The 26,071-nt window shown below is 39.3% G+C and overlaps 1 protein-coding gene across 1 annotated transcript in view; it reads right to left on the bottom strand.

Moving 5' to 3' along the window:
- The window catches only part of myo3a (myosin IIIA), a 437,289-nt gene that overhangs the window by 151,959 nt on the left and 259,259 nt on the right, over positions 1–26,071 (bottom strand). Inside the window, exons 18-23 of the mRNA XM_063042509.1 lie at positions 20,041–20,251; positions 17,552–17,711; positions 13,869–14,022; positions 13,576–13,664; positions 4,342–4,471; positions 1,807–1,860 (exon numbers count right to left, since the gene is read on the bottom strand). Of these exons, the coding sequence (XP_062898579.1) occupies positions 1,807–1,860; positions 4,342–4,471; positions 13,576–13,664; positions 13,869–14,022; positions 17,552–17,711; positions 20,041–20,251 (798 nt within the window). The remainder of the gene's footprint in view (positions 1–1,806; positions 1,861–4,341; positions 4,472–13,575; positions 13,665–13,868; positions 14,023–17,551; positions 17,712–20,040; positions 20,252–26,071) is intronic.

Genomic DNA, 26,071 nt, shown 5'->3' with positions numbered 1-26,071 from the left:
CTGATTTCCAATTGCAGGTATCTACCAGCTCTGGGGACATTGTGTATGTCATCAAATGGAAAGTGCATTTGTTTCCACTGCCTTTCCAGGATGTTGGCCAAAGACCAGACAGTGGTACATTAGAATTAATTTATTATTGTCACATGTATGGATGTACAGTGCAAAGCAGACTAGGAAGCTATCCAATAGTCTTATAGCAGCGAGGTAGAAGCTGTCCTTCAACCTGGTGATAAGGGCTTTTAGGCTTGTGTATTCTTTTGCATGATGGGAGAGGAGAAAAGAGAGAATGACAGAGGTAGGTGGGTGTCTTTGATTATGCAGGCTACTTTACAGATGGAGACCATGAAGGGGCAGATAGTTTCTGTGATATGCTGAACTCTGTCCATAACTCCAATGTTTCCTGTGGTCACGGGCAGTGCAGTTACCATACCAAGCCATGATACATCCATAAAACATGATAAGGATTGATAGGGACCCTTCCCATTCTAATGCCATTCCTATCATTCTCTCTCAGTGGTTTCTGCTTCCCTTCTTGTCTTTGATAATACTTACTTCTACAGCCACATCTACAAGATAACCTGGTTTACAGTTTATCCCCGTGGTCAGATTAGCTTTAACTTCCCTTCCCCACGCTTCCTGCAGCTGAGCAAGCTGCTTTTCCCTCCTTACCAGATCTGATGGATGATCTTCAGCCAGAAGCATTAACTCTGTTTCTCTTCCTATAGATCTGGCCTGACCTGCTGAGTATTTACAGCAATATTTTTCTGTTTTCATTTCAGATTTCAGGCATCTGCACTTTATTTTGATTTTCCGTATATCTGATCGGTTGCTCATAACTTGTGAGGAAGCACCACTGCTTCACTGACTCTATGTGATTGTTCTAATAATGAATTTACAAACAAATTGCAAAAATATATTTTCCATTTTAATTTGTACACTTTCCATCCATGCTGCATTGAGCATCAAGCTAGCAACTTGACCATGTAAAAAACAAAGAGCAAGGTTGCTGCCTGATGCACCACAAGGCATGGAGAGGAAGACCAGCAATTTTAATTTGAAGATGGGCATTCTACCATTTTCTTGAACGAGGAACACTACTGTGCAGGAGCAGGCCTTTCAACCCACCATGACTGTGCTGGCCACTGAACAAAGGGATAAGTCGTCTACATTCCACCCCCCCCCCCATTTGCTGTCCATGTGTTGGTCTAATTTTCTCTTAAACATTATGATTGTAATGGCTTCTGGTGGTGCGTTTCAGAGGTCTACCAAACTCAGTACAAGGAGCTTTATCCCTTGATTCTCCTTTAAGCTTTCTTCCCATACACTTTAAACTTAGCCCTTCTAGTATTTGACATTTTCATCCGGGGTGGGGGGGGAATCTCTGACTATCAAGCTTAGCTCTGTCTCTCATAATTTTACATACTTCTATCAGGTCCAGTCTCCAACAGTTCAGAGAAAACAATCCGAGCTTGTCCAACCTCTCCTTATAACTAATATTCTCCAATCTAGGCAACATCCTAGTGTACCTTTTCAGCACCTTTTCCAAATCCTTCACATGCTTTCCGTAATGCAGTGACCAGAACTGAACACAATACACCAAATATGATCTCACTAAAGTTTTATACTGCTGCAACATGACTTCCCAACTTTTCTACTCAAAGTCCCAACTGCTGAAGTCAAGGACAGGCCGTTTCAGGGCCTCCAGCCTGCAATGGACTCACAGACATCGAGCATCCAACTTCTGCAGTGGACTTGCGGATCTGGGACTTTGGCTATTGGGCCTTAACCTTTGGATTTCTGATTGACCTTTGAATGGCTTTGATTGCCAGTGATGGGACTCCAAACTCCAGGCCTCAATCTCTGGATTTGCTGACAACAGGACCCTGAACTCCAGGCCTCAATCTCTGGATTTGCTGACAACAGGACCCTGAACTCCAGGCCTCAATCTCTGGACTCTATGATGATGGGACCCAAGCTAAAGTCCTCAAGCTCTGGTCTTGCCAATGTATATCTGTGGCGTTACTGATCTTTGTGTTTCCTCTGTGCACACACTGATCCCATGGAATACTTGTTCACCTGGAGTAGTGGGGCACAAGCCTTCATCTCACTGGTCTTCATTCACAGCGCTTGTCACCCTGAAATCTATCCACGTACATCCTTTGTGCACGTTGTTGCTGATCTTCAAACACGGAGTACAGAACAAAGGCCTAGACTCTAAGGACTAGGCCCCTCATCCAGTCCCTAAAAACCCCAAACTGATCCCTTACTCCCCTCTCTCTCCCCAAAACCATTCCTACAAATTAAAAAAAAACAAATAAACTGAGCCACAACCTTGATGGAAACTGTAGCTTGGCATCATCTTGACTCGAAATCCCATATTGTTCATGAATACAATACCCACTACCTACCCTTATCAATCCTCCTTATCATAGAGTCACATAGATGTGAAACAGGCCATTCAGCCCAGGTGCTTCCTATCAACCAAGAATCCCTTTTAAGTTAGTCAATTTGCCCATATTTGGCCATATTTCTCTAAGTCCTCTAAACTTTTCCTATCCAAAATTCCTATCCTTCCCTATCTCCTCAAAGCCATTCTGATTACCCATATTAAGTCTAGGCTTTTCCAAAAATGAGAAACTCTGGCCCCTAAGAACCTTCTCCAATAATTTCCCTACAACTAATTTAAGGCTTATTGGTCAATATTTTCTTGGACTGTCGCTATCACACTTTTCAAACAAAGGAACAACACTGTCTATTCTCCAGTCATCTGGGACTTGGTTTGCAGCTACAGAGGAGACAAGGGGCACAAAGTATCAAGACCCCAGCAATCTGCCCCCGTGTCTCCCTCATTATTCGGGGACAGATTCCTGGGGGCATATGCATCTTAATGTTTTTCATAAGACTCCCAACTCTTCTTCCTTCTTAATATCAACATGCCCTGGAATATCAACATACTCCTTCCTGACCTCACCATTATCTATGTCCTTTTCCTTGATGAATACTGATGCAAAGCTCTCATTTAGCACCTCACCCACTCTCTCTGATTCCAGGCATAAATTGCCTCCTTTGGCCTTGAGTGGATCTATCCTTTCCCTGCTACCTTCTTGATTTCAATATTTATTCAATGTCTGTTTTGTTATGAATGCCCTCCATTTACAGTTTATAAACTAAGTCATTTTAGCTAAGTCTTTCGCTTAAGTTATTTACCAGAGAATGATCTGTTTTAAAGCAAAGCTCAGGTGAAATTGTAATATCATATTTAAGAACCACTTCTTGCAGAGATTGTATTATTTCAGCTATAAACAAGGCAAGATAGTGGCTATATTTCATTAGGAGTTTGGTGAGATTTGGCTTGTCACCTAAAACACTCGAAAACTTCTATAGATGTACAGTGGAGAGCATTCAGATTGGCTGCATCACCATCTGGTATGGGGGACAGGAGGAGGTGTGGGGGGGGGGTTACTGCACAGGATCGAAGTAAGCTTCGGAGAGTTGCAAAATTGGTCAGCTCCATCTTGGATACCAGCCTATTTAGTACCCAAGACATCTTCAAGGAGCGGCGTCCATCATTAAGGATCCTCACCACCCAGGACATTCCCGCTTCTCATTGTTACTGTCAGGAGGGAGGTACAGAAGCCTGAAGCACACTCTCAGAAATTTAGGAGCAGCTTCCTCCCCTGTGCCATCCGATATCTAAATGGACATTGAATCCATGATCACTACCTCACTACTTTTTTTTTATTTGTTATTTTAATACTTATTTTAATTTAACTATTTAATATACACACCTAATTTTATATATATACTAACTGTAATTCAGTTTTTTTTCTATATTATCATGTATTGCATTGTTCTGCTGCTGCAAAGTTGACAAACTTTACAACATTTCTGGTGATATTAAACCTGATTCTGATTCTGATTCTGATTAAGGCACGGAAGCAAATTAGCTATTAGCACAGCAAGTAACACAACTGACCAAATTGCTCTTGGAGCACACAACCTTATAGATAAAAAATGAATGAGATCTGAAACACAAGCACAAGGATACTGCAAATGAACAACAGAACCCATGGTGAAGAAATGCAACAGCGTGGCCTAAGTCCTCCTTCACAATGCAGCAAGCAGCTGCTACAAACAGCTAAACAGAATTCAAACCAACTTCAGACAAGTTGTATGAAACAAAATACCAGTTTGCTTTGACACCTTTGATTTGGTTACATGGAACTGAAAAACATAGGAATGTGAAAAATTTAAATATTCCCTGTAATAAACTAATGACTAAGTCCTTCATGTTTAATAGAAAAACAATGTTTTTGGCAATCCTTAATCACAAAGTCTTACCTGATTTTGTAAGTGGGTGTGTTACAACCTCCCGAGTAATTTTATTATCAGATGACTTCAAAAGTAGGACAATATCTGCTGGCAAAGTGTCTCGATTCTTTGCAAGAAAGCCACTGGCATTATAAAGAACCTGTAGTATGAAGGACAAGGTAACAATTAGGTCACTATCACAAGTAAGGACTGAAGTTTGATGGGAAAGGTCCAAGGGGTATTTTAAAAAGGTGATTGAAGAAGTTGGTAGCAATGAACTACTTGGACTCTATTCCTTATATAAATGATGACATTTAAATATAAAGATATCTGACCGATTATAGTTAATAGTATCTCAGACATTGAGCCTGCTGCCTCATACTGTATCTCCAGTGACCCAAGTTTGGTAATGATTTCAAATATGGAGTTTGTACATTTTCCCCATGCAAGCATGCATTTCCGTGGTTACATCCATTTCTTACCATATCCCAAAAATATATAGAGCTTAATTTGCTACCACAAATTGTCCTGAGTCCATCTGAGAGATGATATAGGATATAACTATGCCAAGGATAGTGGTAGAAGCAGATACAAAGGTAGCATTTAAGAGGTTTTTGGAGAGGCACATGGGTGTTCAGGAAATTAAGGGATTTTGATCACATAGAGACAAAAGAGATTTAGTTCAGCTCAGACATCTTGGGCCAAAGGGCCTGTTTCTGTGCTGCACTGTTCTATGTTCTATAGATTCAATGGGATAATGATGTTCTTTCATGTTGGAAATGAAAGGAAGATTTATCACCAAATTATAGATGAAGTAGCATTGGCTGGTTTAAGGAATGGGCATAATATTTCAGAAAGTGAACGGTATATTCCTGTGATTTAGAAGCAGATAGATTATTAATCATTATCATGTTTCAGTACAGCATTGAAAGTTACTTTGCCCTTATCGAGTAAAGTAATAGATTGTTAGGGTATGTTATATTGGGGAACAGAAATGATGGGTACTCTCAGTAGGTTAGGTGGATCTATGAAAAGCATCATCAAGTCATACAGCATGAAAACAGGCCCTTTGGCCCAACTGGTTTATGCCAATAAAGATTCACATCTAAGCTAATCCCATTTCACTACGTTTAGCCAATATCCTTCTAAAAACTTTTTTTTATCCATGAACCTGCCTAAATGTCTTATACAGCATATGTTGTTAATGTACCTACCTCAGCCACTTCCTCTGGCAACTCATTCCATATGCTGCCCACTCTCTGAGTAAAAAGTTTTTTCCTCAGGTTCAGTTTAAAACTCTTCTCTCTCACCATAAGTACATGCCCTCTAGTTTTTGGTTCCTCAACCCAGGGAAAAAGACTATGTACTTTTACCCTTTCTACACCTCTCATGATTTTATACACCTCAATTAGTTCATCTCTTGTTCTGCCACACTCCAAGAGAAACAGAAATAACTGAACAACTGGAATACTCAGATTTGTTTCTTTTTCCATGGATGCAGCCTGACCTGTTGAGTCAGCATTTTCAGCATTTTCTGATTTTATTTCGGATTTCCAGCATGAGTAATATTCTGATTTTCATTTATTTTCTAATTGGACTGGATTGTTAATGGCTCGGATTTATTGTTAATAATGAACTGCCCACAATTGCCTCCATGGTTACTCAGTCGATTTCTTGAGACCCCTTTATGACATGAAGCCAGTTCTATCATCATTGATGAGATCTTACGAAATGGCAAGACCAGTTCAGCATAAATCCAGAGGAAATCTTACCCATGGAATGCAGAAGGAACATTTACAGTGAGTTAAACCACAAACTTGACATTTAGAGACAAATTGATATTATTAAATCTCTTAAACAAAAATTTGGTACATGTGTAGAGTAAAACAATTAAAATAAAGGAACGAAAACTAAAGTTTGACAAGAGTTTCTGCAGATGCTGGAAATCCAGATCAACACACACACAAAATGCTGGAGGAACTCAGCAGGTGATGAGGCGTCCATGGAAATGAATAAACAGTCAACGTTTCAGGCTGAGACTCTTCTTTAGGACCTGAAATGAAGGGGGAAGATGCCAGAATAAAAAGATGGGGGGAGGGGAAGGAGGACTAGCTAGAAGGTGATAGGTAAAGTCAGGTGGGTGGGAAAGGTAAAGGGTTGGAGAAAAAGGAATCTGATAGGAGAGGAGAGTGGGCCGTAGGAGAAAGGGAAGGCAGAAGGGCAGCAGGGGAGGTGATAGGCTGGTAGTGAAGAGGTAGTAGGCCAGAGAGAGGAGTAGTAGAAGAGGGGAGAGGGAAGGAATTGTTTTTTTATTAGAAGGAGAAATCAATATTCATGCTATCAGGTTGGAGTCTACCCAGACGGAATATGGGGTGTTGCTCCTCCACCCTGAACGTGGCTTCATCGTGGCATAAGAGGAGCCCATGGACCATCACGTTGGAACAGGAATGGGGATAGGAATTAAAATGGTAGGCTGCCAGCACATTCCACTTTTGGCAGTTTCCTGCCTGTGGCCATCAAACTTTACAACTCCGCCCTTGGAGGGTCTGACACCCTGAGCCAATAGGCTGGTCCTGGACTTATTTCCTGGCATAATTACATATTACTATTTAATTATTTATGGTTTTATATTGCTATATTTATACTCTATTCTTGGTTGTGGCAACTGTAACGAAAATCAATTTCTTTCGGGATCAATAAAGTATGACTATGACTATGACTATGAGTTGGAGCTGAGGTTCTCAATGAAGCGATCCCTCAATTTATGAAGGGTCTTTCCAATGTAGAGGAGGCTGCAGTGGAAGCACCGGATACAATAGACGACCTCAACAGGGTCACAGGTGAAGTGTTGTGTCACCTGGAAGGAATGTTGTGGCCCTGAACAGCGGTAATGGGCAGGAGTTGTAGAAATAAACGTGCAGACTATATTCTAAACGGGGAGAAAATCCAAAAATCCGGTGAGGCCTCACCTTGGTATTGTGAACAGTTTTGGGCTCCTCACCTAAGAAAGGATGTGCTGGCATTGGAGAGGGTCCAGAGGAGGTTCATTAGGATGATTCCGAGAATGAAGAGGTTATCATACGAGAAACGTTTGATAGCCCTGTGTCTGTACTTAATGGAATTCAGAAGGAGGAGGGGGGGATCTCTTTGAAACTTTTCAAATACTTAAAGGCCTAGACAGAGGAGATGTGGAAAGGATGTTTCCCATGGTGGGGAAGTCAAGGAGTAGAAGACACAGCCTCAGAATAGAGGGGTGTCCATTTAAAACAGAGATGCGGAAACATTTCTTTAGCCAGAGGGTGGTGGATTTGTGGAATTTGTTGCCACATGCAGCTGTGGAGGCCAGGTCATTGGGAAGAGCATTATAGGTTCTTGATTGGACACAGCATGAAAGGTTATGGGGAGAAGGCTAGGGAGTAGGGTTGAGGAAGGGAATAAAAGATCAGCCATGATTAAATGGCAGAGTAGACTTGATGAGCCAAATGGCCTAATTCTGATCCTATGTCTTATGGTATTATGGTCTTAATTCACAGTTTTCTTTTTCTCTCTATTATCATGTATTTCATTGTACTGTTGCCCACAAAGTTAACAAATTTCACAATACATGGTGGTGAAATTAAACCTGATTCTGATTCTGATTAAGTGAGTCGATAGGTTGTGGGAACATTTTAGGGATGGGACAAGTGAAGTTGAGTGAAGTTATCACCTCTTGTTCAGGAGCTAATGGTTGAGGGGTAGTAAATGCTCTTGTACCTTCCTGATGGCAGCAGGGAGACAAGAGCATGGCCTGGTTGGTGGGGATTCCTGAAAATGGAAGCTGCTTTCTTCCAACAACACTCCATGAAGATGTGCTCAATGGTGGGGTGTACTTTACCTGTGATGAACTGGATCATATTGATTACATTTTGCAGGATTTTCTGCTCAAAAGCATTAGTGTTTCCATACCAGGCTGTGATACAGCCAGACAATATACTCTCCACAACACATCTGTAGAAGTTAGTCACAGTTTTAGATGCCATGCTGAATCTTCGCAAACTCTTAAGGAGGTAAAGATGCTGCTGTGCTATCTTCATAATTACACTTACAGTGCCTTGAGAAAGTATACAGTCCCCAAACCTTTGTTCACAAAATTGAGAGTTATATCCAGAGATTTTCCAGCAATTTAACCGAGAATTTTTATTTGTGAATCACATGCTCCTTTTTTCACACGAGCCCAAAAAGGGAAAATTGTAAAGCAAGAAAAACTAATAATTTAAAAACTGAAGTGTCAGCAGTTCAAGAGTATTCATCCTCCATTGCTCAGTATTTACTTGAATCCCTCACAGAAGTGTTTTTGGATGAGTCTCTATTAGCTTAGCACATAGTGATGGAGAAAGATTTGCCCATTCCTCCTTGCAAAATTGCTCAACTATACAAGATTAGTTGGTGAATGACGGTGGACAGCAGTCTTGAGGTCTTGCCAGAGATGTTGATCTGGGTTAAGGTCAGGACTGGGCCACTCAAGGGCATCAATTTCTTTCATTTGATGCCCCTCAAACCACTCTGGCGGAGTGCTTTGGATCATTCTCTTGCTGAAAAACAAACTTCCTCCCCAGTTTAAACTTACTGGCAGATGCTAGCGGGTTTTTATTCAGGGTCTTTCTGTACTTAGCGACATTCATCTTCCCACCAATCCTGACCAGATTTCCAGACCCTTCTTCCGCAAAGCATCCCCATAGCTGTGATGGGAGTCGTTGATGAGGATGGTTTGGTCCCAAGTGCTGGGGTATCCCAAGCAAGGTTTGTGGCACAGTAGCAAATTGGATCAGAGCACTAAACAGATGCTAGGCGATATCACTGGTAGGCTTAGAACTGAGCACTGATCATATGTTCGGATGTTCCTTAATTACTTAATTCTTGGCACCCAAGACATGATTATATATTAACGGGTTCATCCTAAGCCCTTAAAGAGGTCACACCAGCTATCAGTACTCCGGAGGGTTAGAACATTTAAATCTCAGAAGCTGACGTGGTTGGGAGCATCTTGTAACAATCTCATGATGCTACCTTCACCATACTTACAGTAAGGATGGTGTTACCTGGCTGATGTGCAATGTTAGATTTACGCCACGTGTACCACTTAGCGTTGAAGCCAAAAAGTTTCAGTTTAGTCTGAACCGACCATAAGACCTTCTTCCACATCCTTACAGTATTTTCCAAGTGGCACTTTACAAAGTCTTTCTGGGCAACGATATGTTTTCCTTGATATAGCCAGCCTTCTTCCTGCCTCTCTTCCATAAATACCCTTTTTGTGCAAAGCCTTAAATATTGTGCAGCCATGAACTTCATCTCCAGTTGCAGCCATTGAATTTTGCAGCTCACTCAGAGTGAATGTGGTGTCACAGTAGCCTCTCTTACAAGTGCTGCTCTTCTCCAGTGACTAAGTTTAGAGGAACAGCCTGACTTAGGCAGTATGGATGTGGTTTCATATTTTTTCTACTTTTCGAGATGGACTGCACTGAGCTCTGAGGTAGGTTCAGTGCCTTTGAGATGACTTTCTACCCTTCCCCACATTTGTGCTTCTCCATTATCATTTTCCTGACTTGTCTTGAATGCTGTTTTGTCTTCATTTTGGTTTGGTCTGTTGAAAGTCTAGCAAACTGTTGGACCTTACAGAGAGAGGGTATTTATTCTTATGAATTCATTGAAAACAGGTGATCTGCCAATTTTCTACATCAGCTAATTGGGTGAGTTGAGAAAAGTTAGTGTAGCGATTACAAAGGGAAGGAATAGTTTTACAGCCTTGGTTTTTAATTTTCAGTAAATTTTTGACAGGTTTTGGAATTTTTCTTTTGAATTGTCATGACGCACAATGTTTTATCGATTAGCTCAAGAAATTTCTACTTCAATATATTTTAAATTTAGAAAATGAGACAGTAAAATGTGAAAATATTTGTTGGGGCTGAATAGTTTTTCATTGCACTGTACGTGCTGGGCCCAGGACAGGTCCTCAGAAATGATAACACCGAGCAATTTAAAGTTATTGACCTCTTCACTTTTCTGATCCCCCAGTGAGGGCTGACCTCTGGTTTCCTCCTCCTGAAGTCAATAATCAGCTCCTTGGTCTTTCTGATGTTGAGTAAGAGGTTGTTATTGTGGCACCACTCAGCCAGATTTCTATTGCTTGCAGGGACATTTGCCAGAACTTGGTTCCTCACAGCCGTTTGGCTTAATTCTCATGAAGGAGAAGCTGTTCCTATGCCGGGCAAAACCTGGCAGACTTCCCTAGTGTAAGTGATTGGAATTGGTGCCCAACACTACAACACACTCTGAGAAACAATTGCCAGTAAGTTCAGGACTTCATCATTTTCACTGGCTGACACAAGGGCCCTGAAGGTGACTGTGGACACGAGAAATTCTTGCAGTGGTTCATGGCAATATCAGCACTTTCTATCAAAATATCAACTGCTTAAACATTTGTTCAAGTGATTTCCTTGAGTTATGTGCTCCTGTGGTGTGTGCTGAAATGACGACAGCATCATTTGTATTTCCACTGTGCATGCCCAGAAATCCCAGTTTTTTTTTGTCATAGAGTGTACAACATAGGTAATAGAAGAGTAGAGCATGGAAATAGGCCCTTCAATTGAGCATGATGCCAATTAAACTTATCACTTCTGCCTGAACATCATGCATATACTTTCATTCCCTGCATGATCATGTGTCTATCTAATTGCCTTGTAAAAGGCACTGTCATAACCGCTTCCACTACTTTTCTGGCCATGCATTCCAGGCGCCTTTCCATTTCTGTGCAAGAAAAACTTGCCCTATAATTCCCCCTACATTTTGCTCATTCACTTGAAATCTGTGCTCTCTATTATTCAACATTTCTCCCCTGGGAAATTCATTCTGGCTCTCCACCTTATTTACCCTAGCTGTGTACAGTTTTTGACAGAGAAATGAAAGTGAAAGGCAGTCGTCTTATTGTCACTTTCACACATAAAAATCTGGAGCTCATTGATTAACAATACTGGTGCTTGCCCTTGAAACTACTGAAATTAAAAGAATACTTGGGTCTGTTGTCAAGTGAGTCACACAAAAGGAAATATTGGTGAACAATAGTTCAAGATGATTGACAAGTTGAAATAAATTAGCATTTGTAAGGACATGATATGGAGAAGTTATTGACACTGAAGGGCATTAAACTTCTAGGACAAGGTAGCAAACTTTTTTGAGTGCATGTGCCCAAACTAGTGGTAATCTAAAAAATTCTCTCACATGCTAAGACAATTTTGAACAGAGATTATCATTGATTAATGAATTAGTAACATAATTATGGAGTTTTTAATTGAAAAGGGTTGAGTCCGATTGCTTATTTCTGTGTATCCCTTATTTACTATTAAGAAAAATATAACAGAGAGAAATTGAAATGAATTACACATTTTAGAATGCCAGTTCAAAAATTATTAATGTTAAACTTAAAAACTATTGAAATATAACATAATGTCTTTATAGTACTGTTATCGTAACCATTTACTATCCAAATACTGATATCTGCACCAGGTCTGCAAGGATTTCAAAACATATTCTTCAAAATTACATGTTCTCGCAACTGTCAAGCTGGCATGAGTTGTTTCCTGTGAAAACGTATCACTGATCTCAGGTTCTAAAAGATCATTGGTGATTTCATTTGCCAGTAAACATATTCATTATGCATATCTTTTATTATTGGTCTATTTTAACGAATTGAGGAGTGGCATGGCATGCCACGAGGCAACTAAATTTTTGTGTATGCCATCTTGGGCACATATGCTATAGGTTCACCATCACAGCCATAGGGTCTGATGACCTACGTCGTCTGGAGATGCGGCATGCACTGCTGTCACCTTCCAAAAATTCCATCCGTTCGAGAACAGATCCCATAGACTTAAAAGGTAGAATATGCAAACCTAGTACTTACAAAAGGAGGAAAAGAGCCAAAACAGGGAATAATGTCCATTTAATCTGACTTCTATATGACAGTATCCTTAGGGAAGAGATAACAGGGTAGTTACAATAAAATAATAGGATTGGGCAGAATTATATGAAGCTAATGGAAAAGAAATCATGTTTGACAAATCTGTAAAGGATGCTTTGAGTAGATTGATCTATGAGAAAAGATTAAGCAGGCAGGTGTCAGGAAAAGTAAAGGACCATAACCTATGATCTCACATACTCAACGTTTCAGGAAAAGCTTCTTCCCTTCTGCCATCAGGTTTCCAAATGGACAATGAACCAATGAACACCACCTCAGCATTTTTTCCTCTATTTTGAACATATTACACCTGATTCTGATTCTCAAAATCGTCTTCCATAACGGGCCACCAAACAAGAGAAAACAGACGCTTAACACCACAGGTAACAAGGTAACTGAAGGCTCGGAGCAGCTGGGTGGTTCGATGACTGAACAGGAGTGTGGATGAGAGCTGGATTTAAATAGGCTGCAGGTGATGAGTTGGAAACGAATAGCAGGCAACTCCTGTTAGCTGGGTGGAGAATGGGAGGAGCGTTCATGAGCAGGTCTGACGTCAGGGTATACTTACTCATCAGTTTTAAGTGAGAGTTAATGTAATTGAAGCATTCGAAGTTCTAATGTGGCTTGACAGGTAGATGCAGGGATGATGCTTCCTTCACCTGGAGTGTCCAGCACCAAGGTTCATAGACTCAAACTAAGACACTGGTCATTCAATACCAGAATGAAAAGAAATTTGGAATTCTCCACCAAAGTTGGTTACAAGACTTAAGTCTCTCTGAGGCTTTGTCCTAGTGTTTCACCAGCTGGCTTAATGCTTGTTTGGGGGCAATGACAAAACTACTTTGTCTGGGGATATCAAAGATCTCCGGTGTCTCAGTTGGTAACAAGCAACAAAGAAACTGAGTTATTAAAGCCTCGTTAACTGTTGGGCAAGGAGGTCCAAGAGATTTTCTTCTAACCCTTGACTCAAAGGGGTGGAGTTTACAGTGAGAATAGTTGCACACAAAAGACTTAAGACTAAATATAGCTCCATATGTCAATACACCAGATGGCCAAAAATAGGGCAGCTAAATCTGTAGTCCCAAAACTCTAAACTAAGGTTCCTAGTGATAACAATTGCTGAGATGAAAGGTTAAATTACTTTGGTGAAAACAAAGCCATGAACACCCATTAATGGATATTGAACTTTTTTAGAATTTTCATTTGAATTGAATGTACAAGATTGAGCTTTATATTTTCTTCAAGTTAGGACTTGAATACTGATGAGTGCTCACCTTTCCTGCATAATGATTAATTCCAAAGCTTAAGTCAACCCTCTTTGGTCTCCAGAAGTAACTTGATTTGAGATTGTCTTCAAATTTCCCTGTTGACAAAATGCAATTTATTACTGATGCTGGCATTCTAAGGCAATTTAGGAATGAAAATATGTTTACAGTCTATAGGGTATGATTGAGATAGTATTGTCAAAACAACCCCAAACCTTGGCAAAAAGGCATAGCCTAACTTAATGGTATATTTTTTTTTAACAAAAATCATTGATCATTAAATCATTATTTCATGAACTTGCCGACAAGTGTTTGGTCAGTGGCTTGGGGAAATCGACTTTCTTCATCTAGCAATGCGAGAAGGCCCATGGGCTTCTGCAGAAACATGTCCAGTAGTGGCTGATTGTCTTCATATTCAACTAACCGAGCATCCACCCCTTCATTCAGATATTCATTCTAGGGGAGAATTGAAGAGAAAGTAATACATTAATCTGATTCCACTGTGTTCTTGGAAATACTGAGGCAGTATCTGAGGAGAGAAGAGGAGTCAGCAATTTACGTTCATTGACCTGAAACCTTTTGCTACATCTCTGGCAATCTCAGTTTTTGTCTCGGATTTCCAGCATCTGCCATACTTCAGTTCTATTGTCTTCTTCATTAACTCATATTCCATATATAATATTGCTAAGCGAATTTGTCTTGTAAATTGTAGAGGTTTTAAATTGATTAAGGATGGATTATTTAGAGATGCAAGAGATTGCAGATGTTGCAATGTGGAGCAACAAGCAATCTGTAGGAGGAAGTCAGCAGGTCAAGCAGCATAATAGGAGAAAAAGACCTGGCAATGTTTCAGGTTAAAACCCTGCATCAGGACACAGACCCAAGATGTCAACAATTAACTTCTTCCCATTGATTCTTCACAAATGATTTTGATTTTTGTTTGATTGAGAAAAGGTCACAGGAGCAAAGAACTTTGCTGGGTCAGAATTTCTCAGAGAAGAGAGAAATTCTAATTTGGGAGCTTGTCCTCCTTTGCTTTTATATACAGTATTTCCGCACCCCGCCCCCCCGACTCCCGGACAAAGACCTGAGAGATAAGCTTCAGTTTTTCATGGTGGAAAATGGGGCTAAAGAACTTGCAGTCCAGGAGAAGTTGGTGAAGTTGGTGCTGTAGTGGAGTACAGTAGCACTTTGATTCTTGGTTGTAGGGTGATTTATTGGTATGACGTAGCAGAAGGGCACTTGGAGAGAAATTAAGAGCCAGTGTGGAAGTGACATGAAGTTGGGTTGTCGAGATGTTTTCCACAGCTAATTCAGTCTTTATTCCTGGTTGTTAGAGAAAATTATGATCATCAATTAGACAAAGGAAGACACAAACCCCGATATTCGGTTTAATTACTTTATTACGTGATCACAGAGAGCCAGTTACGACTCTGCTTAAGTGAGCATAAGCATCGTCTTTTAAACATTAGAATACATGCAATTCAGCAGTTTGCAGAGGTCATGAGCTGCTGTTTAGCCCGTATTGGCAAGGTTCCAAATGCTTCCGTACCTTACACAAAATTAGACATCGGGTACCTAGACACACACACACACACACAAACACACACACACACACACACACACACACACACACACAATCAATTCCCCCATTAATCAAGAAAACAAGGCATCAGTCTTGCAGCCTTGAAGGCCAGTGGTTTCTCTTCCTCTTTAAACACAACATTTGTTCATTATCAGTTTATTATTTCTAGGAGGACCTTTTATTAATTAGACAGACCCTATCTGCTTCCTATCCTGCTATTCTCATGAGTTTGTTGATCCTTAATTCTCTGGCTTAATTTTCTTCCACACTGGTGCTGATTGTATAAGGTTTGTATATTCTTCCTGTGAATTAGCGAGTTTCTTCAGGTGACCTTGTTTTCTGCCACATTCCAAAGAGGTGCAGGTTGATGGGTTTACTGGCTAATGCAAAGTTCCTCTGGTGTACAGGTGAATAGTAGAATTGTTAGATGATTGATGCAGGCCTCTATCTATTGTGGATAGTGATAGAGCAAGGTACTGGTGGTTGTGGTAGGGGAAGACGATCATATCAAAGGGGAAGTCAGTGATTGCGGTGGATGGGATCTGATTATAGGGGGAGGATGCTCACGGGTAAAGAAGCAATTGTTGTTTAAGGAGAAGCAGTCCTTCTCATGCTCTGTTGGGCAGTCCCCTTACCTCATCCTTGCCTTTATCCCTGACTTCTTTCAGTTGCCAGGTTTTAGTTAGTTAGCCTCACCTATGGATGTAACTTAAAATCTGAGGCAAACAGCTTCATTATATAAGGAAGTCTGTTCTCAGAAGTGCATTGGGTGCTTGCCCTCTTATTCCAGCTCTTTTAACATTGTCCTGTCAGGCTTAAGGCAGGTTGCAGTTGGGTTGAAGCTTTTTAATACATAAACAATGCACCTAAACCTCTCTGCAATGTGTGACTTTATTGTAGCTAGAAAATGTGGCAACTTTGCCTATTAACAATGTTCTCTAAGTGTTTAGTGTAACTGTAGACCAATGAATACAACCAAAGCAAATGCTTTCATGGCCCTTTAATGAATCGATAGTTCATAGCATCAGGCTGATGGAGTAACTTTTGCAACATCAGTGGGCTTTTTAGCACTTCCAGAGACAGCTAGACCTTGTAACACAAATAACTTCAATCAAATGCATTAATACCACAAAAAATGGCCTTTATATCATCCGTATTCTGTCTGTAATAAAGAGACAACTGTGGCTCCTTAAACAGCCAGTTAATGTTTCTAATCCTATCTGTGAAGGTGAGCATCCGATGGAGAGCACGATTACTGCTCCACTTTCCATTAGCCCCTTTATTATTTTCTAAACTGCATCCTTCACATTTGATTTTTTTCTGGCTGAGGCAAGGCTCTGTAATGACAGTGCGTATTAAGTCAGCCTGTCTGAATCAGAGTTGAGCACCTTTCTGTGCGTTAGATGTGTAAGTCATTTAAACAGTTCACTTCATGGTCGTCTTCCCACTGATGACAATTTGAACTAGCCCTGATAGAAAATGGTTCTCATACTTGTGCTTTCATTCCCCTTTATTCACAGTGAATACCTTTGATTCAAATTACATTGTGTAAAATGTACATAATGGAGCTTTCCTTCTCAACGTCTTAATCAAAAGAAATTTTCCTGTTAGGTTGGTTGATGTTAATGAGATGTGACCAACTGGCATATTGATGTTAATGGAATTTTCCTGTTGTATGAATCGATGCTGATGTCATTTCACCCTTAGGTACATTGCTACTAATTGGATTTGCCTAAAAGCCATGTTGATTCAAATTGTATTTGCCCAACAGCTTCATCAACATTAATGGTATTTGCCCAGAAGGCACGTTGATGCTAATGAAGTTTTCTCAGTGGACACATTGATGCAAATGTGATTTACATGCTAGATACATTGCTGCTGTTGGGTTATAGCCAAAAGACACAATCCCACCAGTGGATTATCCCATTGGATATGTTGGTGCTAATGAGCTTTTCCTACTACTACCGCAGAAACTATAGAGATTTTCCACTGAGACACATTAATACAAGATTCCCTTACTGCAAGAATGTTTTCATATTCATTCAAGTAAATTAGTTACCATTGACAAAAGCAACATTGATTGACCATGAACTGCGTGGTTTGCCTTCTAGGCCAACTTAGATGACAGTGATAAACTAACTAACTTTCAGCAGGCCTGGGATCAGATTGGGGTATGCTAGCAAATTTTCCTTCTCTGTTAACAAATTTCACAACATATGCTGGTGATATTTAATCTGATTCTGATGTACAGTTCATTGACATATTGGGTGATTTTTTTTTCAACAATCCCATAACATAATGTCTATAAACAAGATTAATGTTAATTCTAATTACGGCATCTTTAAAATGATCTCAGATCCTTTGACAAGCAGAATTTATTGCAGAATAAATTGACGATACCTGTTCCCAGGCAAAGATGTGTTGATTGAAGTAGAACTGAATCTGTTCATTGGCAATATTAATGCATAATTGTTCAAAGGAATTTCTCTTAAAGTTCTCAAAGCCAAATATATCAAGAATTCCAATGTCTGTTCCTTTGTCAACATTATTATCAGCATCACTGTAATATAAATTAATTAGTGATAAATTAGTTGTCTTGAATGGGCATACAAGTCAGTAAAGTGAACAAAAGATAGGGTTTTTTTTGAGAGTTCCATGTCGGTGGTGAGAGTGGGATGGGGTTTTACACCCACAGTCCTAAATTAGCTATTCTCGTGACACCAGTTAACTGCATACCAGAAAGAAGCAGCAACAGAAGTTCTGGCAACATGAGGCTCAATGAATAAGGTAAACGGAAGGAACACATGCAAAATGCTGGAGGTGATATCTATATTATGACAGGGTTGAGGAGAAGAAAAGCAGAAAATTGGATCATATCTTGGTAAATGGAACTCAGTAACATTTTTAGATTTGCCATCTTTGATGGATTCAACTCTCACTTAAACAAGCTGCAGAATGTTTTTATCTAAGGCGATCACTTCTGTTTGCCAAGGTGCACAAAGCTGTTTTTGAATTTGATATTATATTGATGAAGTTTACTGAATGCATTGTCAAGTATCTATATATGTAGGCTTGCTTCCTCTGTGATAGTTGCGTTAGAATAGCATTCTGCTTCCAGGTGATGCAGTCGTGCAGCATTATTTATCAAAGTCACTTGGAACATTTCTGGGAATGGTCTTATCCCAAATATTTCTGTTTGCTTTTTAGTTAGGCAACTACATATAAGTTCAATTAGATTAGCATAACATTGTGGGCTGAATGACCAGTTACTATGCTATAGCGGTCTATGTTCTGTGTTATATTAGGTTGAGACAAGAGTACAGCCTCTGTGAGTGTTAATTGTAAAAGAGTATTGGTTTTCTTTGTCTTAGCTGGCCATGGTTGTGAGATAGTTGTATTGGTTTTCTTTGCCTAAACTGGCTATGGTTGTGAGATAGGTCTAATTTAATCAAGATCTGTTAATTTGGGGTACAGTCTTTGCAGAAGTTCCATACAAATGTAAGTTCTCCGAAACCATTCTAGAATCTAAGGATTCATAAAAGATCACTGATAATGCCTCCACAATCTCTTCAGCTACCAAGAGATGAAGATCATCTGGTTCAGTGACTTATCCACTTTCAGATCTTTCAGCTTGCCAAGCATTTTGTTCTTAGTTATAGCAATTACACTCACTTCTGCCATTTGACACTCAAAGTTCTGGCATACTGTTAGTGTTTTCCACAGTGAAGACTGAGGCAAAATACTTATTACGTTCATCTGCAACTTCTTTGTTCCTTCATTAATACCCCTCCAGCATTATTTTCCAGCGCTCCGATATCCGTTCTCGCTTCTCCTTCACTCTTTATATATCTGAAAAAACCTTTTGTATTATCTTTTATTTTATTGGCTTACTTACCTTCATAATTCATCTTTTCTCTCCTTATTGCATTGTTAGTTGCCTTCTACTGACTTTTAAAAGCTTCCAAATCCTCTAACTTCCCACTAATTTTTGCTCCAATATGTGTCCTTTCTTTTGCTTCTATGCTGTCCTTGACTTATGTTGTCAGCCACGGTTGCCTCATTCTCCATTTAGAATACTTCCTCTTTGAGATGTTTTTATCCTGTTACTTCCGAGTTGCTCCCAAAAATTCCAGCCATTGCATTTCTGCCATCATCTGTGCTAGTGACCCCTTCCAATCAACTTTGGCCAATTCCTCTTTCATACCTCTGTAATTCCCTTTACTCCCCTGTAATCCTAAAACATCTAATTTAGCTTCACCCTCTCAAACTGCAGCGTGAATTCTATCGTATTTTAATCATTCTCTCCTAACAGTTCCTTTACCTTGAGTTCCCTAATCTAGTAATCAACGAAAGTTGCCATTTAATTCATATAAATATAACCTAAAATATGATATTTTTCTGGATTTTCAGCCTTCAACATTCTTTGAAGTAATATTCCCAAATATGCATGTCACAGATCTCCTGATACTAAAACATAGACTCGAATTTAAATGTTTTCAGTTTCTACAATTATTTTAAATCCATAATTTAATCTGGTGTAAAATTTTGTTTGCAGCCAAAATCTATTGGATTGTGTTATCTACATTTTTGTAATAAACACACCTAAATGTTTATAGTTTTATATTGGATGTATAATTGTGTTTCTGCCTAATATGGTTTATAAAATGTGTGTGTCCCTCAGGAAAAACTTGTAAACAGCAGGCAAGACTTACTAAATATATTTTCTTTCTTTGATTGAAAGACAAATTAACCTAAACATGCAAGCATGACGATCAAGTTGCAGAAATGCACGTCTAGGTTGCTTCCTAGAAAGGGATATTATTACTCATCGATTCCCCACTTATGGCGAGTCAGTTAAATAGAGCAAAAATGATTGATGATGTTATTACCTCAGAAATGTCTCTGGCTTTAGTAAGGCATTGATGCGGTTGACTATCCAACTGAAGAGACGGCCATACAAAGCCTTGGCTGTAGCATCTCTGACATCAGTTGCCTTCTCGACTGTATTGGGACGCACAATTGTTTCTCCTCGAGTCACTACACAGTGAGAGGTGAGAGCTTCCTGTAGCTCATCTGTTTGGATACTCAGCAATGAGGCAGCTGAAAATGAAAGGAAATACACCAAATAAAACTTCTGGTAATGCAATAAAATCAAAGTTTCTTGATCTGAAATAATCTCCTCCTTCCCCTTATTTCCACTGGTGATCAATAAGTTTTGTTTCAAATTGGATAAAAAAAAACAGCAATGCAGTCAAATAGTCCATTTGTTCTGACTTTCACTTCACATCATTGCTCATGCACCTTGACAGGTAGATATTGCTGCAGTGAAATATTATATTTTCCCATGACTTCAATTACAAATGCATGTTGCTGTTGCTGTTGCATTTATTCCTGAAGTATTTCTTTTTGTAACAAATACTACAGAATCTGTGATGAATATTTTCTTCCCTTTGGCTTTCTCTAGTTAGTGGTGGATATTATGGAAGATACAGCCTATTTATTTCACATGCAAAAATTAATAGTTGTGATGGAAATATCTGCATAAGTCAATTGCTGGGAACAAACTCCACTATATGCTTATATAAGCATATATTTAATCGAGATGTTTTCTCTCAAAAGTTAGACATTCATAAGTAGCTAATGTAAAAGGAAACCAAAGGTCTTCAATAGGCACATTAAAAAACTTTATAGAGATGTCAATCAGCTGATTTCCTTTCTGGAGGTGGACCACAAGTCTGAGCTTCTAAATGTGTACTTTGTGGTGCTGTTACCAAGAAAGAGGACATTTGACACGACCATGATAAATAAGCAGATTGATGGAATAAAGGTAGTCATCGAGTCATAAGGAATGAGGAACAATGAACAAGTCCTATGAAGAATGGAAATATTTAAAGGCTGATACCACCTGGTGCAAATTTGCTGAAGTGTAAATTATGTAAAATATGCTACTCTTAGAAATTGATGCAATGTCAAGCTACAGGATGATTCCAAACACTACATCCCTTTCCAAAATGAATGGGGAAGTATAAACTCATCAGTTACCGATCATGTTTATCATCTTTTGGTGGAAAATCTTTAAGATATATGCCAAATAAAGCAGTCATTTCATTGTTAGGGGTTCAGGAGTTATAGAATCATATAAATATACCATGCTTTAATTCAAATGAGAATCAGTCTATAGTTCTTAATGTAAATTGCAAGCCACAACCATTTTGGAGTTAAAAGGACAGCCTCATAGATCCAAATGGCATGGAAACAAGCCCACTTATCCATGTCAACTGTATGGCCTTGTGTCTAGCCCCACCTGTCAATGTTTGGCCTCTATCCATCTAAACCTCTACTGTCAATGTAATTATATAGATTGCTTTTAAATTTTGTTAGAGTGCCTGCCTCAACTACTATTTCTGGCAGCTCATTCCAAATAAGCACCACTTTTTGTATAAAGAAGCTGCCCCCGATGTCCCTTTTAAATCTGTTGCCAGTGACCTGAAACCCACTCCCTCTCTGGGAAAAAGACTGCAAGTTTGATCCTGTCGATGCCCCTTATGATTTTATATACCTTCCCTACACTCCAGGAAATAAAGTCCCAGTCTATGTAACCCCTCCTTGTAAATTCGGTCCACAATTGCAGGAAACACACTGGTATATCTTTTCTGCACACTTTCTAGTTTAGTACATCTTTCCTATAACAGAGTGATCAAAACTATGCAAATACTCCAAGTGTGGCTGCACAATGTCTTATATAACTGTAACCTAACTCAGTGCCCTAACTAATGAAGGCAGTGTGTTAAGTACCTTCTTCACCACCCTATACACCTGGGACAACACTTTTAAAGAAATATGCCCTTGCCCTCTCAGGTCTCTCTACTCCATAGCACACGCAAGGCCCTAGCATTCACTGTACAAGTTCTACATATTTTCTTCTCCCAAAATGCAATACCAAGCATTTATCTGGATTGAAAGCCCTTTGCAAATCCTCAGCCCAAATACCTAGTTAATCAATAACTCCTTGTAATTTTTCAAAACATTCTACACTATCTCTATAGGATATTGAAATGTCTGTATAGACTGGACATGGAGGGAATGTTTCCAATAGTGGAGGAGTCTATGACCAGGGGCTTAACCACAGAATACAAGGATGCCCCTTTAGAAAGGAAATGGGGAGGAATTTCTTTAGCCAGAGGGTATGAATCTGTGGAATTCATTGCCTCAGATGGCTGTAGAGGCCAAGTCATTGTGTATATTTAAAGTAGAGGTTGATAGGATCTCGATTAGTAAGGGTGTCAGAGATTATGGGGAGAAAGCAGGAGAATCGGGTTGCCATGGCTGAACAGCAGAACAGACTCGATGGGCTGAATGGCCAGATCCTGCTCCTATATCTTATGGTCTACTATGTACAACACCACCTATTTTAGTATCATCTGCAAATTTACTGACCTTTCGCATTTAAATTGTTTATAGAAGTTACAGACAAGACAGGTCCCATCACCAACCCCTGTGGCCATATACAGGACGCAGAATAACAGTCTGAGAAATTATCCTTGACCATCACTCTCTGCATCCTATCACTGAGCCAATTATGAATCCAACCTCCTATCTTCTTCTGGTTCCACTGTGGTCTAAACTTCCTGACTAACCTGCCATGATGAACCTTGAAAGATACTTTTTTGAAGTCCATTCAAAGATCTTGCTAAAGTTTTGCAAGCAAACAGTACTATCCACAGAACACAGGCCTCTGACGCACAGCAGGGGCCTGCTGAAATGGCTTGCAAAGTGCAGTGACCCTGGGACATTCTTGTGTGCATCAGGCAAACATAAGAGAATAAAGGCATGTTAATTGGTCTACATCAAACCAGGCAACCATGGCACCATTTTGCAAGGAAGCTTGCAGACCAATCTGATACTGAAACATAACACATCAAATGCAGTCACAGGTTTATTTGATCTATCAGCAGCTAAGATATTTGTGTACTCAGAGTCACTCCTCACAACTTTAGTTTCAGGGACCTAGAATTTCTGTCCTCAGAAGATTTCAGATCATCCTTGTGAACTAGTTTGTCCCAGGAAAGGTATATGAACATTTGGAAGTTACTCCCATTGTAGCTTTATCAGACTCAATGTTGAAATGTAGCTATTGAAATTGTATTGAATTACCTGTGTTACTGTGCTCAAGAATATAAAAAAAAATGATGTACACTGTGTTTGGGAGACTCTACTGAGAGGGTCTCCAGGAGACTGCCTGCTTGTTGTGATGAATATAGACATGATGAATTGATATCAACTTGCTTCAGTGTCTCTCTAGTGACTCAGTTCACAGTCACAACATTCATACTTATTAACTAATTAAAGATAGCCAGCGTGATTTGATAAATTTGACATTAACATTGTAACTAAGAGGGTTGGTAGGGTCCATGCAATTTGTGTTGTGTTAATGGACTTAAATAGTATTTGATGAAGTACAACGTATTGCATTTGTTACCAGAAACGAACCCAATCAGATAAGAGAGGCAGGAGCAGTATGGATATAAAATTGGCTAAGGTTTTGAAAAGTGTTGACTAGAAAGTTATTCCCATCTGATAGTGATATATGCATACGTGAAATTTGCTTCCATTAACTTTAATAGAACTGAAATTGAGAAGCAGAACACAATATGTCACACTTCTGTAGAGGGCCAAAAATGAAAAGTTTTCTCAGGAATGCCTGATTCTGGACCAAAGAGAGGTAGCTGGTTGGATCAAAGAAATTAATATGGACAACTAATATTCATAAAAAGAGCCATGGCTTGTAAAAAGAAATATGGCATAATAAATCAAAGTAAATTCTGGATGAGCTCGAGCTGAAGTATTATATTCAGACCAGACATACTGAAACTTAGCATATTTCACTCTAGGAAATATGCAGTGTGAAGACAGAAACATAGATATTATTTCAGCATTTGCATTGCTTTACTTTTAATTAAAGTGAAACTATTTTTCTAATAGTTGAGAAACTGATAACCAGAGGGAATCATCTTATGGTGCTAGCAAAATAATCAAAGGTGATGTCAAAGAACAACTTTTTCAGAAAAAGTGATCAGGATTCACAATGTTTTAGCTGATGGGTAGGTGAATTCAATAGTAGTTTGATAATTGCCTTTAGAAAAGAAATTGCAGTAATAATAGGAAAGAAGAGTAAGAGTAAGAGGAGTACAAGGGAGTAAGAGCCTAGTGGCCGCATCCTACAGTGATTACTGTTCTGAATTTTGATGATTTGATAAATTACTGAATTTATTTTTCTGACTAGTGTTGGAACATGAGGTCAGAACAAGTATCAGGGATGTAGAAAATCCTGACAACTGTACAAACTCATCCTTTTAGTGGGTCTAGTCCATCAGAGCATCCAAAGGCAAATGTAGTGAGCAATGCTCCTGATGGGGAGTTCTGCTCAACTTGAGCACTGAAGGATCGAGTATGGAGATTCAGCTAACACTGTTAATGATTTTATGTTGGGAGAATTACAAATTAAACAATGTCAAACATGATTTAGGAAGAGATTTTTTGAGGTATGAGATAAAACATTTTGGGAACAGAATTCTTTCAGATGAAATATGCAATCCTAATTCTTAGCAGAGAGTGTTAATATTGGATACTCTGACCTCAACCTCTGATCCAGTACAAATCAATACCAAGCATTTATAAATTTATGATCCCTTTATACTGGGACAAAACTGTTTCCCTCGTGTCCCTTATCATTGAACAAGGTTATGCATTCTGATTCGGTGATCTGGAAAAATAGATGGATCTGAGAGTAAAGATTCACAGGTAATTAAATGCAGTGCTGGACTACTGGTTGGACTTATGAACACAATAAAGCAAAAATTTGAAGAATGGGGTAGCATGGATAGGACAATGATAAATAGAACCAGACAGTTTTCGGAAATTAAAGGTATAGTGAAAGGGGTCAATGATTCAAAATTAAATCTAAGAAGATGGGAGAGCCGTGAGATAAAGATGAATACAAAGATAATAAAAAAGATTAGCTTTAGTTGTCCTGTGCACATTGAAACAAACAGTGAAATGCATCGTTTGCATCAAATCAAATCAGCAAGGATTTTTCTGGGCAGCCATGCCTGCTGCACCAACATTGCATGCCCACAACTCACTAACCCTAACCCATAAGTCATTGGAAGGTGAAAGGAAACTGAAACACCTGAAGGGAAACCAGTCTGGTGGTCATGGGGAGAATGTGCAAACTCCTTTGCAGAAACCGGTAGGAATCGAATTCCAATCTAACAGCTGACGTGCTGTAAAGCATTCGCTAACTGAGAGGCTGTGGAGATCTGAACTCTCTCCATAAAGAACGCGGTGAAGGCTTTAGGGTGCACATGGTTGAGACATGATCTATACTAACTGGGCTGCAGAGAAGTTAAGTTAAACAAAACCCTCCAAGATTCAAGGCCCTTAAATCACTCTAGCAATATTCAGAATGTATTGCAGAATAGCAATATGCTTAAAATAGAATCGTAATCAGAATCAGAGTTAGAATCTGTTTATCGTCATTGACATACTGTATGGCATGAAAGCAGCAAAGAAATAACAAGTTATAATAAAAAGTAAACAAATAACAAGTACAAAAGAAGAATAGTGAAGTAACGTTCATGGATATTCTTGTTGAAGTAGATACGGTAAAAATGCAGGAAGAAGCCTATAAAGAACTCAACTTTGAATTGTCTGCTGATTTTAGTTTCCTGAAAATGGATAAGTCACAATAAAAGGCATTAACCTGCTCATACTCTGATTGCTGCCCTCATTGTGTTTGCCCCAACCCCTGCTCTCTGAGGTTGATGTTCCACTTTATGAATATAGCCTTGTAGAATTTACTCTGTCCGAACAAAATACATGAACAGATAATTGTAGAAAAGTGAGTTGTTACGAATCACT

Source organism: Mobula hypostoma, chromosome 3, assembly GCF_963921235.1.
Source record: "Mobula hypostoma chromosome 3, sMobHyp1.1, whole genome shotgun sequence".
Lineage (NCBI taxonomy): Eukaryota > Metazoa > Chordata > Chondrichthyes > Myliobatiformes > Myliobatidae > Mobula > Mobula hypostoma.
This window is presented reverse-complemented; position numbering and strand designations above follow the sequence as displayed.